Here is an 18,240-nt window from a genome sequence, read left to right as displayed (position 1 = left end):
TGGTCCTGCATAAAACTTCAACAACCCAGACCCAGAGGAGACACACTGCTAAATTAACATCGCCATTGACAAAAAGTTGTCAAGTCGGTATATTAATACTTCTGAAAGGTTAGCCGTGTACGTACATGTAAAGACTTATTAGTGTGGGGACCAGCGTGAGTGTCACCCTAGACAGATCATTTTGGAGTTCAGAAGGCGTGGTGTCTAATATCTTAATAACACCCACGTTCGTGCGTGTACACAAAGGACTCGCATACATAATTAAAACCGACGCGTGCAGTGCTAGAACCCTAGAGCCCCTTGCATGATTCAACCTGGTCAAGAAAAGTAGTAAATTCTCTCGTTGAAGACATGATCTTATTGAGCAGGTAATCTCGCGAACTAAAGATGTTCTGTGTTTAGATTAGCTAGAATAAACAATTCACTGTCACTAACAGCGAGGTGATATTCCACCACCAGATCAAACACCGAGTGTTTATCGCTAACATTATTCTCGACAGAAGTAAGTATGAGTGTCACGAGAAAAATCGAGTTTCCCCAAGTCCCCGGGTCGGATAACTCCTACTTCAGAGCAATTTATGCGACGTGAGCTAGCAAAATACACGGCACAGATTATTAGCCATGCCCTCGATCGCAAAGTGCAAGAGGAGCATGCAGACAATACATCGACACTGACCTATGCAAGTCCCCGGGGGGTCACAACTGAATATAAAGCCGCATATCGCATGACTGCCTGTGATTTCCTCCCCTTTTCGGGATTACCTGCCCTCTGGTTGTTCAGATCGGAAGCTTAACCTATTTTGTATCATCGGAAAAAAAAATACGGACCATCTTTTTTTTGTGTGAACAGACGACTTCCTGTTTGTCTCCATGGCAGTTAGGCACTTCGTGGCAAAGGATTCCTGGACAGGGAAGGTGCGTCTTTTATCTGTAAAGGTGGGTGTGGTTTAAGTTCCTTCTTACCAGACACACACTTTCGAATGTGGACTGTGGCAAAATTTTTCATGACTCGTATAAAAAGTTGCTGAACAACATATTTCAGCCTTGACAAAATTGAAGCTGAATACTTACTTTCTGCCGAAATGACAAGTAACAAATCTTTATTTGTGAGAGAAAATACACTACTAGTAATAACACTTAATAACACCTGCATAGGAGAACCAGGATTCAAGATTCTTTATTCTGTGACCCTCTAAGGGGTATTGACATAGTAAAAATATATCCATACATGTTTACACACATTCAGAAAACATAATGCATTTTTCATCAAGGCTCTACCATATTTTTCATCGCGTGCGCTCTACTCTCTTTAGACGACAGTTATTTTTTTTCTTTAGTTTACAGTATTTAGTGTTATGTTTTTTACCGTGTGCATGCTAGAGAGTGCTGTCAATAGTTGTGTCTACCAATGCTTACATTCCTCTTCATGCCGAGGAAATAAATTGTTGGCTGTATGTAGATCGTCCGAACCTGATAGCACTGCGGAGAACAAAGTCGTCACAGTCGCCTCTCACTGAAGCGGAAAGAGCGACTTCTTAAATTTGTCTGCTCAAGTCATTGTTAGAGCCTGTCACAAACACATTGCGCACATGCTAGCACTGTGTCCACACGTGTTCTTTCACTAAAAAAAATTACAAAGACCTGTCACTGGGCTTCTCGTTCTGTATTATCGGGAATTACTTTTTTGTTGGTCTGGGGTCATACGGAGCACAAGATATTTCACAATACAATAAATACAAACACAGAATAGTCTCTCCTCTTATTTGTCTTTTAAGTCTCTGCTTTATCACACACTCGCATCCTCTTACTCCTTCCATTACATAGATGTTCAGCATCTTTCCACTAATTTTGTTTCCTTTGTCTGTCTGCAGTCTTTACTTTGTAAGTGACGATCGTCCTTTGGGATCGTCCTAAGTGAAAGAAAGTTCGTGGAAATCGCCGGAATGGCGTTATTGCTGGATCAGGTGGTGGAGGTCATCGCCAAGCCCCCGGCCAGGAGGACCGAGGCGGATGTTACTGCGGTGTGCACTTTCCTCCGAGAAAAGTCAGAACTGCTGTCCAAGACGGACTCGGGTATTGGCTGTGTTTCTAAAAGAATTAAACTAATGAACGGTTAAGAGTACGAAACAAGCGGCAAAGACAAAATCAGTTTATCGAGTAGTGTAAATAATGTTTGAAAAAAATTACAAGAAATATTAATTTTCTTATTTCTTCAGCAACTTTGCCGGACATCGTCCTTAACTGTACTTATGAGACAGCTGACTGCGATGATGTCATCATAAGGCAAGGCGAGGAGGGGGACAGGTAGGTGTGGCGAGTGGAATTTAAAAACAAAAACTTGACCCCATTTTGACCTCTATATTTCATTTGCTCTGAAGGTGTTGTCTCTGATGATATGGAAACATCCAAACATAATAATAATGAATGTCAAATGTTCTCCTACACTTTTACCGATGATATTACTTGGTTTGTTTGCTTTTTCTTTAGAAAGTAGAGAAATATCGTGCACGTAGTTAACAGTTCAGACAGAGACGGACAGAGGCATGGGTAGACATTACTTATAGATGACCACATGAACACCGACATATTCAAAACATACAAAAAATAGAAGATGCTCAGGGAGACAAGAACTTTTACCCGTGTACAAAATATAACGTGCCCAGGAACGGCGTGCACGCACGCACACACACACACACACATATTTAATGACGACCCTTTCTTTCTCTCTCTTGCATGTTTCATTCACGCTGTCATCAGAATGTACATTATTTTGCGCGGTGTTATCGCCATTTACATCGACGCCGTGATGACTGGCGAGGAGGACCCCTCTAATCAATCTCCAACGAGGCGGAAGGAATCCCCGGACACCAAGAAAACCAGTCAGCCAGAACGTGCTGGGTACGGCAGGTTCATCACCACCTACGGTAGGTATGGACAGTCCTCCTCACCATAACACGGACCTACATATACGTATGACGGTCCTTAATGATGAACTTTCATTTGTTTGTTGCGAATCGCCCTCACATATGGCTTGGTATAGAAAGAATACTCCAAAACTATGAAGCAAAATTTTAACTTCTAATTAAAGAAGGTATCGACAGTCTCTTGTTGATAGAATAAAGGTTGGAGAAAATTCTTTCGACCATATGTAACTGGATACAATTGAGTATGAATACAATAAAATAAGCCTTATTGCATGTGATCAGTCGTGCTAGTTATTACCTCTTCATTATGACCCTGAACCACACTAGTTCGGCCATTGGATTATTAACTTTGGGCAAGATACAGGAACCCGAGATTAACAAATTTGTGCTTTGTGCATGAGTAATATTCTAGCATGCTGTTTGAATCTTGCCGTTGGAAGTCGTAAACATTATGTAACTCATCATGAACCTCTTGCCTTCAGTTACAAAGAGCTGTGCAGTGATAGTACACCTGAGGTAAGATGTGGTTGAGTAAAGTAGCCTCCATCTTCATTGTTTGGCTGCAGGGCCAGGCCGCTACTTTGGGGAAGCAGCTTTGATGGCGGAGGACCACGTGCGCAACGCCACCATCATCGCCAACAGCAGATGTGATTTTCTTGTCATTGATCAGGAGCTGTTTGACAGGTGTCTCAAAGTGAGAACTGCATGCATCTTTGGCAGTCTGCTTTAATTAATTAACATGCATTTATTTGTTACTTAACAGATTATGCCACCAACTGATTCATCTGAGAATTTAAGCCCACCTGTATGCAGGAAGAGAACGGCACATTGAAAATCTTTCCGCATTTGTTTAATTAATAGTCCTCCCGACTATGTGCGCATGAGCTCTTTGATGTGAGCGATATAAAGTGCTGTAGAGACAGCAGTACCTTTATTATTATTATCGAAAAAAAGAGTTGCCTACGAGGTACTAGTTATATAACATCACTCCTCTTTGTTCTTGCTTCTAGGACAGCCAACAGAAGGAATTCCGTGAAATCCAGAATTTTGTGGACACCCATCCCTTCTTCTGTCACATGTCAGCAAAATTAAAGCGCCTACTTCAGCTGAGTTTTTGCCGAGAGACCTTTGCCTTCGATACAACAATCGTCAAGCAGGGTGACAAGCGGGACCGCCTGGTCTTCATCACCAGGTAACCTAGCACGCGCAGGTGTGACGTCACAGGATGCTGCACTTTACAACGAGCCGCTTGAATAAGTTTGCAGATTTCGCCAAGATTTGATTAAGCGCTCGCTATAGAGAAACCAAATATTTGTATTTTCAGTAAAAATAGAATCCTTTGGGTTTTTTAAAAATCAACTCAAGCTGTGAAGAAAAAAAAAAAAACACCTGTGATTGTGAGATTCAAACGGAAAAGTTAAACAGCATGTGTAAATTCTCCATCTTTGATTCATGAAAGGGAAGAACTCCTCTGTTTGGTTAGTTCTGTACATTATTTCCCCTTGTTTTCCCAAAAGTTGCTGCTTAATAGGCTGGTGGTCACAGAAATGCTGGCTAACGAGTTAGTAGTGTGATCTATGTCACAAGTACTGCATGAGCACATGAAAATGTCTAACACATGCTTAATATATACTTCATGACAGTGGCCAGGCCAACATTATTATAGAGCCAGGCCAGCATCAGAAACAGTACAGTCACCTCTGGCCCTTTGAGGCTGGGATCGACGTTTATTATCAAGAGTTCGAGTGGTTAAGGTAAGCTTGTGCCAAGAAGATGGTAGCTGACCGGAAAACGGTCAACTGCAATTTTCTTTCTCCAATAGAGGGCAGCTGCATTCAGCGAGGGCTGAGTTTGGTGGGAAGGGACGACAGTTTCCAAGATGGCAGTAACATCGTAGTACTTGTACACAACCCACATAAGCGATCATTGTTTTACTATCAAAGGTCTATAAGTTTTCAAAGGTGGAGCTAGGCTTCGAGGGTTGCCACTAAGTCCTCCCCATCTCCTGAGAAGTGAAAAGCATAAAGCTTCCATCTGTCTCGGCTTTTTTTTTTAACGTGGTCAAGGGAGTCCCGTAAAAAGGCCATATTGCGGATGCACCGCGACCCCACCCTACTGCACATCAAGCCCCCCAGCCTGCAGGTCCGAAGACATGAGGGGTACGCGGCCAGCGAGAGGCGCCGGCAGGACCTCCAGGTGTGTCTGTGCTCTGTGCGTGATGGCGAGGTGTTGGGTGACGTGGAGCTGGCGCTCAACCTCTCTACTTACCTCCAGACTGTCGTCTGCACCACGGAAACGCAGGTAACGCTCTTTTGCCCCTCTCCTGCCCTGTGTATGGGTGTGAAACTCCAGCGATTGTGTGTAGAGCAAACGGTTTCTATGTAATGTAACTCTGGATTAACTTTCTCAAAGAGTCAAATGATGCTCAGGTCTTTTTTTGGTATATGAGCGGCAGTTTTGTCTAATGTAACCTTTTACTGCTGACTCGGTGTAAAACAGTGTCTTCTCCCCTTTGTGTATGCAATAAAAGTATGGATGTGCTAAATATTTGTCTCATACTTTTCGTGTTTGTTTTTTTTTTTTGTTTTCTTGCTCACCCCCAACCTTTTACAAATTTACTATCTACAATTCAGATTTTTTACAACTTCTGTCAAAACTGGAAGTCAAGTAAATGAAGTGCATCATGCTGGAAGCAAACTGAAAACAATCTTGTTACCCTTTTAGGTGTCTTGAGCGTTGAGCCATTCATAAAGACAAAAAAAATGTCAAGACTGTCAAAATGGTCCCAACAGGTGTTGGTGTTGCACATGAAAAACCTGGAAAGGGTGACAGGTCGTCGAAACCCTGTGACTATGGCGGTCATCAGAGAACACGCCATAGCCAAGCTCAACACTCGACGTGCGTCCAAATATGGCCACCAGGTGCAGCTTCTGCACTACCTGTACACCAAACTGATCGCGGAGGAGTTTCCCAATAACAAGAAATTGCCTCCTTTGAAGGTAAGTGACGTAGGCGGTATGGGTCAGTGTACATGAACGTGTCTGGACATGGACGTAGACAGGTGTACTGCTGTCTGTCTGACGAGACCAACGCTGAGCCTCTTGTGAAGTTCTCCGGTGTGAGTCTCGGTGAGACTAAACAATGAATGTGACTAAATGGAAAGCTTTGTATATACCAGCCTCGTTCTAGTAGTTAAGCTGAAATGTGAATAAACCGGACGCTTTATACACACCTGCCTCGTTTTAGTAGTTAACTGGAAAAAAATCGTGTGCAAGCAGTCCAGCAATACAAGTTCGTGGTCTAGAGGAGACGGACCTGTACAGGTCACATATGACTGCTGGTCGAGTTGCGGATTGGGGTGGATTTTGAGGTGGGGAGGAAGAGATCGGGGAAGCACGGAGGTATGCTTGAGTAGTGTACATGACAAGTTGTATCTGCTGGTACGTCTATAACGGGCCTGTGTGCACAATTCGTCTCTAGGTGACATTCAAATAGTTTATTTAGTTGGTTTGCATTTAATCCTGCTAGCGCCTAGTCTTGTGCCCAGTTGGTGTGTATCTGATATGTTGAGTATGCCGTGTGGGGGATGCAGCTCTTCAGATGTACCTGCAAACTCTGTTGAAACTCCTTTTGTCATCAGACCAGCAAGGCCCCACCCAGTCGCGAGACCCAACGGCAGCACATGTTGAGCAAATACCTGGAGGGCAAGGCACAACTGGTGGAGCCGTACGGAGTACCTGGCGGCCTCATCTACAAAGACCTGATGGCGGAGAAATCTCGAATCCGTGCCAACATCCGGAGGCGGGGGACGCTGGGAGTCGGCGCGGTTGTGCGAGCGGCGCGCCGCAAAGTCAACAGCCGTCAACCTCGCAGCCGCCGCCAGCTGATCGAGTCACTGAGGGAGATGATGGAGGCTCAGCTCGTGGACGTCGGTCGCGAGGGGCCGAAGAAAGGTCAAGGTCATGAAGGTCACGCAAGCTCCAGGACGTCTGTCGCGAGACCAGAGCTTCCGTCGCGACCGCCCAACGCGCTGCCCTCGCTGACCACCGATAAAGTGGGACGTTCGCCAGAAAAGTCCGCTCAGAAACAGTTTATGTCTTCTGACAAATCCTCTGACAGTAAGAGACTCAAGCTGCCTCCTGTAACTCCTGGCAAGACTGATGGTAGCAGCGGTGGTGGTGTTGTCCTCACGAAATCGGTGGACAGTCGGTCCGCGCTGTCGATGCCGCTGATTCGAGAGGAGACGGAGGACACAGGCGGGACGCAGGTTGTAGATGTCCCCGCATCTTCAGGCGGTGACGAGGCTGGTCCAGCACCAGGTTTGGCCAAAGGCTTTACGTGAGGAAGGAGGTACAAGCTGCCAGAGGAGGCTCTTCTTCTCCAGGGGGATCGGCCAAGCGGTTGCCTCCCTTAGCTAAGGTAACGCCACACCACAATCACGTATTTCAGGAAAATACATTTGTGCAAAAGAAAGAAACTCTCTCTCCTCCTTGCCTTTTTTAAAAGATAAACTCGTCCCGCTTGGTTTATTTCCTGCAAGTTCTTCTCTGGGAGGGCAAATTGCAATTACGCTGCCTCTTCTTTCTACACTACAGGCGTCGCCGAAAAGGTGTCAGTACATTATAGGATTTTTCTATTTCAATAACAGCACAATATGTTCAAACAATCACGATAATATGACCACATAATATTCACAAATCACTACAATACAGATAAATCTTTTATCTATTCAGCACGTGTCCTCACCTAAAGGGTTTTATTTGGTTGTAAATTCTCGCCACAAAAAAAGACAATTGGATCGGTACACGTCATTCGATCTCTTTATCTGTCATTAGTTGGCGTTGATGTTCATGTTCTTTTGGTCAACAGGTGGAGTTAGGACAAGGCACAACCTCCAGCACCAGCCGGTGGAACCGCGCCCTCAAAGTCGTTAGCGAGCGCATCGGCGACCAAATGGCCGCTAGGCGCGCGCCGGTACACAGGAGATGGGCGAGTACGAGACCTCCGAGGTAAGCCTGAACTTCTTGGAAACCCGCGTCAAGCAGTTCGTCACCAAGTACACCAGTGGTGGGCCCAGCAAAGTCAACATCAAGCTGCCCGCGCTGCGGCGCTTTAAGCTGGACCTCAAGGTGAGAGGCGGGACATCTTGCTTCTCCAACTTGCAATATGACAGGACTTTTCAGTCAATCAAAACTTTCTGTAAGATACAATTAATATCAACAAGCGCAGAATAACAAATAATCAAGTGATAAAAGGTCCCTGTGACAGACCAGGGGTCTGTGATTGTCAGAAGTTCGCAATATATTTTATGTCTACCGCAGAAAACAGTTGAACTAAGTGCAAACACTGTTCCCACTGCAGGTGGACGAGGAGGATCTCCCCAAACCTGGAGGAAAGGTGTGGATCAAGAAGCGCATGTGCCGGTTCGCGAACAGCAAAGTGATGGTTAAAGGTCATGAACACATTCGATACCATATTGTGGAGGAGCTGCCAGAGTTTGACAGCGTGAAGAAGATGCAGCACATCCTCCATCAGATGCTGGACGGGGTGCGAACCACTGCAGAGGGCGCTGCAGAGACAGCGACGGTGCCGACTGCCTGAGTGCTGGAAAGTGTCGCTCGTTTGGACGTGAGCTTGAGACCCTGACAATCATAAATAGGGCTTTAGTTGTTTGAATGTACTGCCACTTTGTTCTTCCTTTCTTCTGCAGCAGTCTGTATCATTGTGTGTGTGTGCGCGCGCGCGCGCGCGTTTTCAAAGTCTTTCCACTTTCTTTCTTCCAATGCACACTCATTCAAACATTTATGAACTGAGGAGAGCATAATTATATAGTCTGCCTCTTAACTAGTGCCATAAATTAATGCAGATTTTGGGAGCCTCTAAACCTTTGAGCGTAAATACAAGTGATATATATATATATTAGTTACAATAAAATTACTGATGTTTTTTCTCGTTACAAACCGATCTTTCTTGATTTCTTGTATGGGAAGAGGTTGAACTGTTAATGTAGAAAATCTAGGGTTAAAATGAAGAGATACAGTCAGTAGTGCAGTTTGCCATACCTTAAATCGTCAGTGATTTAAAATTTTAATGTAAAGAATCACATGAATTGTGGTTAACTCTGCGCACGCACGTGTGTGAGAGAGAGAGAGAGAGAGAGAGAGAGAGAGAGAAAGTGAAAAATATCAAACTTGTTACTGAAAGTATATACCGATGTGGCCATCTTTTATTTTAGAAAACATAACTAGTGAGAGAACCTGTGTAACTGATGTTATCAGAGAGATCATAGCCTGTTATCATGTCCAGTAACACACCTCATATTTAAGGATCAATGGGTCCCTCCCTCTGCACATACACAACATTGAAAGGGTGGAGATTACATTATCTAGTTTCAAGTTTCAAGCAGATGATAAAGACATAAATAGCGGGGGTGGTGGTAACGATGGGGATGTTATTATAGTAATGATGCTGATGCTGTGGATGGCGAGGAGAAGAAAGAGAAAGGCGAGCAAAAAAAAAAAAAGTTCCATGAAAACTCGAATCTCTGTATTGATTCTTTTTACATTCATCTCCCACCTTTATAGCGCCGCCTGCAAATCCGGTGACATTCTTTACCTGTGGGCTTCAAGACAGGCTTATTCACACTGATTATCTGGCTAAAACATCAGTCAGTTCGCCTTTGGGGAATCTTGACAGGAGGAAAAGTGTCCGTCAGGCCAGGCATCCATAGCTAGCTACACCAGCAGGGATTAAGGAACTTTGGTGAAAATATCACAAGATTCTGCAAAATAACATCATTTGTCAGCCAAACACATTTGCTCACGCCTCGTATTTGCCATTTGAGGGTTTCGATGCTAAAATCGGATGTTTCTGACAGCCGCCCCCGTCAGTCTCTTGCTAATAGGGACGGTCAAGAGTGCACAAAGGTCGAGAATGTCATATGACCTGTCTGGAAACGTGCTCATCAGGAAACAAACAATCAGGAAAACCTGAACTGGAACCTGTCATGCAAATTTCGTACTGTTTTAAATAATGATATTAGTTACTTAAATGTTCTTTGCATTTTTTTTTCTTTTAATTATCAGTATAATTTATTAGCCAGGATATTCAGCATCTCACAAGTTGATTCCGATCACAAATTCCTTAGACTATGATTCCATTGTCAACTTCGGCAATAAATTAATATTTAATTAGAGTCATACTCATGTTTAGGAAATCTGGCTGAGATACGTCTATTTCCCTTCTTACACGAAAAAGACTTTTCCAGAAGGAAGTTAACCTTTCAGTGAGGTGGTAAACAATCCTGTGTTGTTAGTCTGCGCTGTTGCAATTGTAGTGTTTACACCCAAGTACTCCAGTTCGAAATTCCGTGAAGTTGGTCAATGGACGTGACCTTAGAGCACTGAACATCCGGGCTTGTTATGAAGCAAGTAAGGTGTGATTGTGTGATTACGGCTGGTCGCTTCCACGCCGCGTCTAACAGAAACGAAGCACTTTAATTCTCCTCTAAACTGTTTTAAATGCCACGAACGACTCGATCTTTCACCCTTGTTTGTTGTTTAACACGACCAGCTAGACTTGTTTGTATTTACAGAGTCTCTAGCGTTTTAATACCTTAACTCATACAGTAGCTTTTAAGGCCTTATTATATTTATTTTCTTTCCTGAACTTTTTTCTGAATGAAATTCCCGATCTCCTTCAGCTTAATTAGTTTAAGTGCTATTTTGGTGACTATTTTCCGTCAGTTTTCTGCATCTCACAAAACAACAGCCAGAAAGCTGACCTTTTCTCCTGTTTGTGAGGTTTCGGACACTAATGATAATGTTGACAGAGGGTTTGGGAGATTGAATATAATCGGCTTTGATTGTGCCGAGCCCCGAGCAGTTTTCTTTGTCGGGGGTGAGCGGCCATTATTTTGTGTTGTCCAGGAAGTGGAGGACCTACCGTCACATAGCACAGCAACAGAATGATAAAAGCTCAGACATCTTTATCTCATGTGCACCATACACTCCCACCTTCCCACATTTTGATGAAAACATATGTGCCTATGTTTATGTACGTGTTTGGTTTAGTATGTGTGTGTGAGAGAGAGAGAGTGAGAGTGAGAGAGAGAGAGAGTTTAGGAGATATGCAAGTAAGTTTTGAGTGTATATAAGAGTGAGTGTGTGTGTGTGATATGTGTACGCAGACGTGAGTAATGAGATGTCGTTTGTGAATGCCTCACTTCATAATCAGTTTTTTGTTCTGTGAGCCTTTTTTTAGAACACGAAGATTAATTTGCTTAACGCAAAAATGTCAGTGTACACAAGTTTCTATGTCTCATTTTTACCGCTAGCAGTTAAGCCTTTGCATATTTTTATACAGCAACAGAATTAAATATTTGGAGAATTCAACACATGGCAAAGATCTCACAGACCAGACAATCAGATTTTGGCGGAAAATAAGTAACATAAACGTGCTGGTATTTACCTTACTATGCACCTGTTATTTATGGCTCGTTTCAGACAATGTTAGTCTGTGTTTGAGCTCTAGGAGAGGCAAAGATTGACTTCACTTCGTTTGCACAGTTTCCCGCATCTGTTTTCAGTCAGTTTGTCGTCTCTTTATTTATTAATTGTTTTATCTCTCGTGTCAGTAAAAAAAAGTTTGTGTCAGTGGTTCGGGGAGAAAAATCCTATATATATATTACTGCATATATTCTTTGCATGCGAGAAATAAAAAGAAAATACTATATATTTTTGCTATGCGCAGTATTGAGTGCCTTTCAAAAACTGCTCCCCCCCCCCTTCAAAAAAAAAAGTGTGGATTGCAACTCTCGTAATCACTTGCATTGAAGGCATTAAAATGAAAGCGCAAAAGAACCCTCGTGTATCTGCTGAAGTCGTAGCCTGATAACGGGAAAAGAATCGTATATCATTTATTTTGATACATTCAGTCTATCTTTTGCACCCGGGCTAAGAGTCATGGCGTAAGCATTCTTTAACAATAGTGTTCCCTTCCCTCAGTTAGTTCTGAAAGGAATGTTAGGGATCACCCAACTAATCAACCAAGAAACGATGATTTCTACAGAGCCTTGTTAGACACTTTGGTTAGTACACACTATGATGAACTGCAGTCAAAGGGAAGCAATCTCTTAATCGTCTGTTATGGTTTCCCTCCCTTTATTGAATAAAGATAACTAAGAAATGTAATACAAATGTACAAATAGAAATACGTACACCTTAAGAACATCTCCAGTCGTTGGTGGCTCCTTTTCCTCACCTCATCCTATTTTGTCACCTTTATAAAAATCATTATATTGTAAATATTCTATTGAGCTTGTTCTATTAGGAACGGTGATGTATAAAAATGTTTTATTAATATTAATACTGCGAGGAATATTGTCAAGTTCAGCACAAAGAAAAAGGCGGCATCGTATGGCGGTTGGTTCGAAGCTCTTCTGGGGCTATCACTGAAAAAGTCTGATTGACGGCAGAGACGGCTATCTGCGGAAAAGTCAAGATGGAATGCCAATGCTCTCTTTAATAATGGACCACAACCAAAGTTTCTGCTCTTCTTCCTAAAAACGAAACGTTTTCTACAGTCAGGGAGTAGTAGCGCCATCCTTCCTCTCTTCTTTTCCTCACAAATCTGTTTCCGTTTGAAATATTTTTCTTTATTAAAAAGTTCCTATTTATTTTTCATACGCTGTCCCATGAGTATCGCTTCTCTTTCATGATCTGTGCAAGACGGCGATTGTATGGCCGATAGAAGTTGTCAAGAATAAGCTTCGTCTTGTTCAACATAGCAGCTGACTTCCCCTTGTTGCTGACTGCCATTCCCTTGATCAAATCCATCGTTTTAGTGTCGGGCATTTCTGGGAGACAAAGAAAATAACTGAATGTGAAGACTAAACGCGGAAGTAAAGAGAAATTGCCCGCGCAACCACTTTATCATGGTTATTGTTAGCATACATATACAAGTACACACATACACAATCACATTTTCTCTCTCTCACACACACTCTCTCTCACACACACACTCTCTCTCTCACACACACACACACTCTCTCACTCTCACACACACACGCTCGCGCTCTCACACACACGCGCAAATGTCGCCTGAATGCCAAACCTTTATCCGTATGCTTTTTGTTACATTCAGGTCCTATACCTACTCTTTTTTTAATTTCTAAGTACATAAGAATAAAACTAAAGCAGCAATGTAACGAAGTCACTATTTTTAAAGCAAATATATCTCTCATTACCCAGACCCAAGAATTGAAATATCCTCCTCATCTGCAATGTGACGTTGTCACGTAAATCCTCCAATCGCAAAACGTGAATCTGGTCACGTGGAAAGCGCTGGTACCAGTCTTCAAGATAAATGTAGTAAATCCCAATGTTTACTCTTGCAACCTGCCATAAAATACATCACATAAATATATCAGCACTGCCAACCTGAGGTGTGTAGACCATGTGTGGATAGGAAAGGGAGAAACAGTTTAACAAGTAGAACAGTTTAACTGTGACTTTATGTATTTAATTCTAAGTAATTGGATTTTCCGAAGTGCAAAAACTTACAAAACGCATTTATCTCACCGACAAGGTGGTTTTAAGGTCCTCGTCACATTTTTTACTTCTTGCTATCTTACACCTTAATTTTTTTCGTAACTTGTATCTCCATTACATCAGCTTAGATAACATTCTACTGTTAAATACTCACTAAATTTTATTTTACAAGAAGAATAAGAATTGTTCCACTCACTGTGTTCAGAGATTCATTGTAAACACAGTGCCGTAGTGAGTGAGTTTTGAAGCAGGTCCTCAGAAGCACGATTTGCTTGACTATCTTTTCGTGGAAATCTTCAGGTCGTGGAGTCGAGGTATTAGGGACTTGGAAATACACGTAGTCTGAAAAGACTCTACAAGAAATAAATAAATTTTTATGCGGTTATTTTGCTTGCCATAAGTCTTCGAGAGCTGTGTGTGTGTGTTGATGGGTGTGTGTAAGAGAGAAGGGGCAAGAAAGAAGTTAAAGAATGTAAAATTAATGAACATTTCTTACACTTTTAACCTTTCTCTTCAAATAGCATCCCGTTCTTATATGCATATATACAGGCTATTTTATCAGAACATTTATTGAAAAGAAAGTTTCGGTAAGAGTTTTAATTGACATAATATTTCAAGACAATTAAAAGGTAAGGTTGACCTTCTCACCTGATGGCAGGGTTTCTGACGATGATAATAACCTTGACAGAGGGGTTGAGAGATCGAATATAATCGGCATTAATTATGCCAGGCTCCATGCAGTTTTCATTGCCAGGGGTGAGTGGCCATTTATTGTTGTCCCAAAAAGTGGAAGCACTGCCGTCACCTATCACAATAATATACAACAGCACCTTATCTCTATCCCTAACATTGTTTTACATTCTAGTTTACTGAAAATATAAAATTTAGTTTTGATGAACATGTATTACATATCAAAAATGATGAAATGAAACCATTCTTACAGCAGACCAGCTTTGAAACTGAGCGCTTCTACAAAATAAATAACATAAGTGTGTTAGTATTTATCCAGATATGTCAGCTTGTCGATCTCATGAAAGAGATCTTAGCATTTTTCTAAATTGAAGCTTTATGTGCAGGTGGTAGACTTCTGATATGTGTGTGTGTGTAGGAAATAATGTTTAAATCTTAAAGAAATGTTTATGTAGCTAGTTCAAGAATGTTTGTGTCGTATGTGAGAAGGGACTTTTTTTTTTCTTTCTCCCTCGAGAAGAGAGTGTGTGTGTATTTTATGGGAGAAGATACTCTCTGTAGTCTTTTTTTCATTTAAATGGTTGAAGACAAGCTCGATTAGTTTGTCTTTTACCTTTACGCGCATACACAATCACATTCTCTCTCTCTCACCTTCTGTTAAAAAAGAGAGGCATGTCACCTTTTATTTACAATTGTGTTCATGCTAGCAGAAGGACAAGGAGAGAGAGGAGACAAGAGCCTGTCTTAAATTACCTTTGCGACGGCGAGTGAACTACTTTTAACGGTCCTCACATACCGCGAAATGTCTCCAAAACTACTCACCCACAATGTACGGGTTGTAACCCCCGGAAATGCTGGCGTTGGATTTGATTAAATTTTCAATGGGAGACGCAAAGAACCTGGTGTAGTTGTTGAAATTATAACCTTGCAAAAGATCAATCACACTATTTAATGATGAATATAGGTAGACTGCAAGTAAAAGCAATGAGCATTGTTCACAGAATGAAAGCAGTACATGTTTACAATCGCCTATCTGCTGACATTTTTTTATAATAAATATACTAGCAAAACAGTAAGTTTACTCTACAGGAAAGCCCCTAGCCAAAACACTTAAAGAAATAACAGAAAACAAATTAAAATAAGAAATTGAATAAAAAAATGCCTTTGACTAATTAAATATTGTATTAATGCATAATACTAGTAAACTGGCTATTTAAAATATCAAACATGGTATTGTTTAAACAAATAGGTTTTCAATAAGAGTATTGATTCAAAATAATCTGGTATGAAATATAACACTGCACAGTATTGTCAAAATTAGTGCACCTCATGGTTATTGTTGCTAAACCTTCCAGGCACCATTGCCGACTACATTCAGAAAATTTATTTGCTTTTTTTTTTCTTTTTTTTTTTTTTTTTTGATATTTTGGAGTACATCTTAGTCTATTTTGAGTTTCTGGCGAATTGTAAAAATCTGTATTACAACCAGATGTAAAATGTTTATTGAACATATTGTTCTGTTTGGATGTATTGTCAACTTAAAAAAATCGTTTGATTGATTTAGTTCTTCTTCTGAAGTCTTGCATTCATGCAAGATTCAAATAAACAAGCCCTCAGTTTAACTGCAATCTTTCATTAGGCTATTGCAATATTGATTGACAATTGTTATGCAAAGAAATGATTATTGATATAGCTTGGAAACAATGGCTGACCATATTTATCGTGGAGTTTAGTGAGATGTGTTTTTCGTGACCTTTTTTTGTTTACCTGGCGTCATTTACAGGAAGGTCTTTCAAAACTTACCTGATTTTATCTTGCCATGGCTCTTATTATTATTTCTTACATTAAACATTATTAAATGCGCTTTTTAATGACTACATAATGGAGTGAGATTGTTTTGAAGAAGGGACGTGCAAGGAAGATGTGAAATTCGATAAGGACTCAATTATCTTTCCTACCCTGATACCGCAGCCTGGTAATCCAGTGAGGTTCTTTATATCCAGGTTTCAACACATGCTTATGAACGCTGATTCTTTCAAAGACATCAGTAGTTCCACACTTAGGGAATCCTGCCAGGTAGAAAAACGGCAAACATTCCAGTTGCCCATTTATAGTAGAATTATACCAGCAGGGATTACGGAACCTTGGTAAAAATGTGAAAGGATTCTGTAAAACAAAGAAACTGTGTCGGAGGAACGAGCTGTTTTTTACAACAACAACAACAACAACAACAACAACAACAACAACAACAACAACAAGCGCGTGATTTATTAGCGCATGACCACGCTTATGAAGACTCATTATCTCAGACATGACACTCAGTATTACTGTATTTGCCATGTGGTCTTAGTAAATAATATGTAGTCCTTGATAGATTAACTGTGTTTTCGGCGCGTAATATATATGAGTATTTTAATGTTTATTTAATGTAGATGAGAAATTTAACATATTTGTTACCTCGTAAGCAAGTACACTGTATTCTGAATACATAGACCGTGACTAACTTTTCTAAGCAAAGAAACCACTAAACTGAAGCTGGCAACACCCAGAGCACTTTACTCGTGTCGTTATTAGCTTCCCATAAAGTATTTCTGTCAAAAATAAAGAACATTATGCGGTCAGTCCTAGAAAAAAATCAAAATTATTGAGAGACGTGCTCACTTTCTGTGGAGAAGCGCCTCTGCCGACATCACATGTTGTAGTAGAACTTGCTGACAACTTTTCATGCCCAGTGAACACTGACGACAGTGACCTCAGTCTTACACAGCTAGCAATAATGAACAGTCCAGAAATCACCAGAGTCGTTATTCCTACAAACAAACGCACTCTGCGCAGTCTTCGTGTCCGTTTACAACATCCGAAGACAGAACGCTGCCAAGACATAGTTCCAGACGGACTCATCGTGATGCGTAGGCAAATATTTTTCTTTCTTTGTGACAAAGTTGCTTCTCTGTCGGTTGGTCTGTTCTTCGGTATATGTTTGTAACCAGCTTTCTTTTAAATGAACGCATTCCGTTGATGAAGCGTCGTACATCAGGATTTTAAATGTCAGACCATTTCAGTCAACGGTTGAAAGAACAGCAAGTCTCTGAGGAAAAACATCAGAACTCGAGTTGAATAACCGAAAATGCGACTCACCGATCCCCACTGCGCTGTGTAACTTGAGAAGGAAGATAAAATTTTTAGCGTGCTCACGAGAATATTGTTTCACGTACTGGTGTATGTGTTCTGGTGCACTGGCCAGGGTAACTACAGCAGGTGGTGTTGTGCTGAGCTGAGGGTCTGACGTGTCAACAAGCTTTTTAACAAATGTTTAGGGGGAGTCCGACGGTGACTGTCGTGTGCAATGGCAAATACAACAATTCTGATAATTTATGCTTGTACCATGAATGTGGCTGCACAAGTTGCCTTTTATCGCAGACACAAAATACCCAGAGCAGTTTGTGAAACTTGTGTGCAACAAATAACACCCAGCCAATGGTTATTTTGTCGATTGACCTCTGGGGTCATGTGCGGACATACCTCAACCAGAACATCCCGTCTGAGAAACACTTTTAGCAGAGCCTATCTGAACTCCGCTGCAGCAGGCGTTAGTACTGGATGTTGAGTCTCCTTTGACCTCTGTGAACACAGTATTGTCGCGTGTCGCATGCTGACTCAGCCTGTTGCGTCAATAAAGTTTGACGTAATTTGTTTTGGTGACGTTTTTTTTTTTTTAAAACGGAGAGGACAGGGAGAGATGAAAAACCATCATGGAGGAAGTTTTAACTGTGTGATGATTATCGTACCGTGAAGGGAAGTTTGACTGTGATTACCGTCGAAGAGACGGAGACTCGTTAGTGACTACCGTTGAAGAACGGTGGTGGCTGGTACCGCTGAAGTTTTAAATGACGGTGTGTTGGTGAGTCTGTATGCATGGTTAGGAACTGATACATCGAGGACTAGAACATTGGAAACTGTTGTAAGCTAGGAACTGAGGGATATATATATATAGTTAAGAGTAGAGGCTATTGTATTACCAGATATTTACTTATCCTAGATGGTTTTGAAAGAACGCGTATGGACGTCGTGTGCGT

General features: G+C 41.5%; 2 protein-coding genes across 3 annotated transcripts; one reads left to right on the top strand and one right to left on the bottom strand.

Moving 5' to 3' along the window:
- Positions 1 to 192: 192 nt before the first annotated feature.
- Positions 193 to 8,880, top strand: LOC112564060. Its single transcript, XM_025238628.1, has 13 exons — positions 193 to 936; positions 1,872 to 2,073; positions 2,217 to 2,304; positions 2,758 to 2,924; positions 3,491 to 3,618; positions 3,935 to 4,116; positions 4,568 to 4,678; positions 4,991 to 5,225; positions 5,717 to 5,923; positions 6,565 to 7,262; positions 7,520 to 7,535; positions 7,889 to 8,053; positions 8,286 to 8,880. Exons 2-13 carry the CDS (start codon positions 1,944 to 1,946, stop codon positions 8,523 to 8,525), a joined length of 2,367 nt encoding a protein of 788 aa, XP_025094413.1. The 5' UTR covers positions 193 to 936; positions 1,872 to 1,943; the 3' UTR covers positions 8,526 to 8,880.
- Positions 8,881 to 12,408: 3,528 nt separating this feature from the next.
- LOC112563785 (carbohydrate sulfotransferase 15-like) lies at positions 12,409 to 17,817 on the bottom strand. Of its 2 annotated transcripts, none has more exons than XM_025238114.1 (8): positions 17,687 to 17,817; positions 16,826 to 17,252; positions 16,123 to 16,330; positions 14,987 to 15,088; positions 14,123 to 14,279; positions 13,671 to 13,827; positions 13,171 to 13,321; positions 12,409 to 12,780 (listed from the first exon to the last, which is right to left on the bottom strand). In XM_025238114.1, exons 2-8 carry the CDS (start codon positions 17,063 to 17,065, stop codon positions 12,605 to 12,607), a joined length of 1,191 nt encoding a protein of 396 aa, XP_025093899.1. In that variant the 5' UTR covers positions 17,066 to 17,252; positions 17,687 to 17,817; the 3' UTR covers positions 12,409 to 12,604. The 2 variants fall into 2 exon arrangements, with proteins under 2 accessions (XP_025093899.1, XP_025093900.1); XM_025238115.1 differs by having other exon boundaries at positions 16,123 to 16,307.
- Positions 17,818 to 18,240: the final 423 nt, after the last annotated feature.

Source organism: Pomacea canaliculata, linkage group LG5 (assembly GCF_003073045.1).
Source record: "Pomacea canaliculata isolate SZHN2017 linkage group LG5, ASM307304v1, whole genome shotgun sequence".
Taxonomy (NCBI): Eukaryota; Metazoa; Mollusca; class Gastropoda; order Architaenioglossa; family Ampullariidae; genus Pomacea; species Pomacea canaliculata.
This window is presented reverse-complemented; position numbering and strand designations above follow the sequence as displayed.

What these genes read in the sequence shown, in the direction of transcription:
- LOC112564060 (XM_025238628.1), top strand. Translation starts at nt 1,944, where the DNA reads ATGGCGTTATTGCTGGATCAGGTGGTGGAGGTCATCGCCAAGCCCCCG. An exon ending in CGCCTGGTCTTCATCACCAG is followed by an intron (nt 4,117 to 4,567) that starts GTAACCTAGCAC and finishes ACTTCATGACAG; the next exon opens with TGGCCAGGCCAACATTATTA. An exon ending in GCTTTAAGCTGGACCTCAAG is followed by an intron (nt 8,054 to 8,285) that starts GTGAGAGGCGGG and finishes TTCCCACTGCAG; the next exon opens with GTGGACGAGGAGGATCTCCC.
- LOC112563785 (XM_025238114.1), bottom strand. Translation starts at nt 17,065, where the DNA reads ATGAGTCCGTCTGGAACTATGTCTTGGCAGCGTTCTGTCTTCGGATGT. An exon ending in TTACAACCCGTACATTGTGG is followed by an intron (nt 14,280 to 14,986) that starts GTGAGTAGTTTT and finishes TTATTGTGATAG; the next exon opens with GTGACGGCAGTGCTTCCACT. An exon ending in ATTTCAATTCTTGGGTCTGG is followed by an intron (nt 12,781 to 13,170) that starts GTAATGAGAGAT and finishes TTTGTCTCCCAG; the next exon opens with AAATGCCCGACACTAAAACG.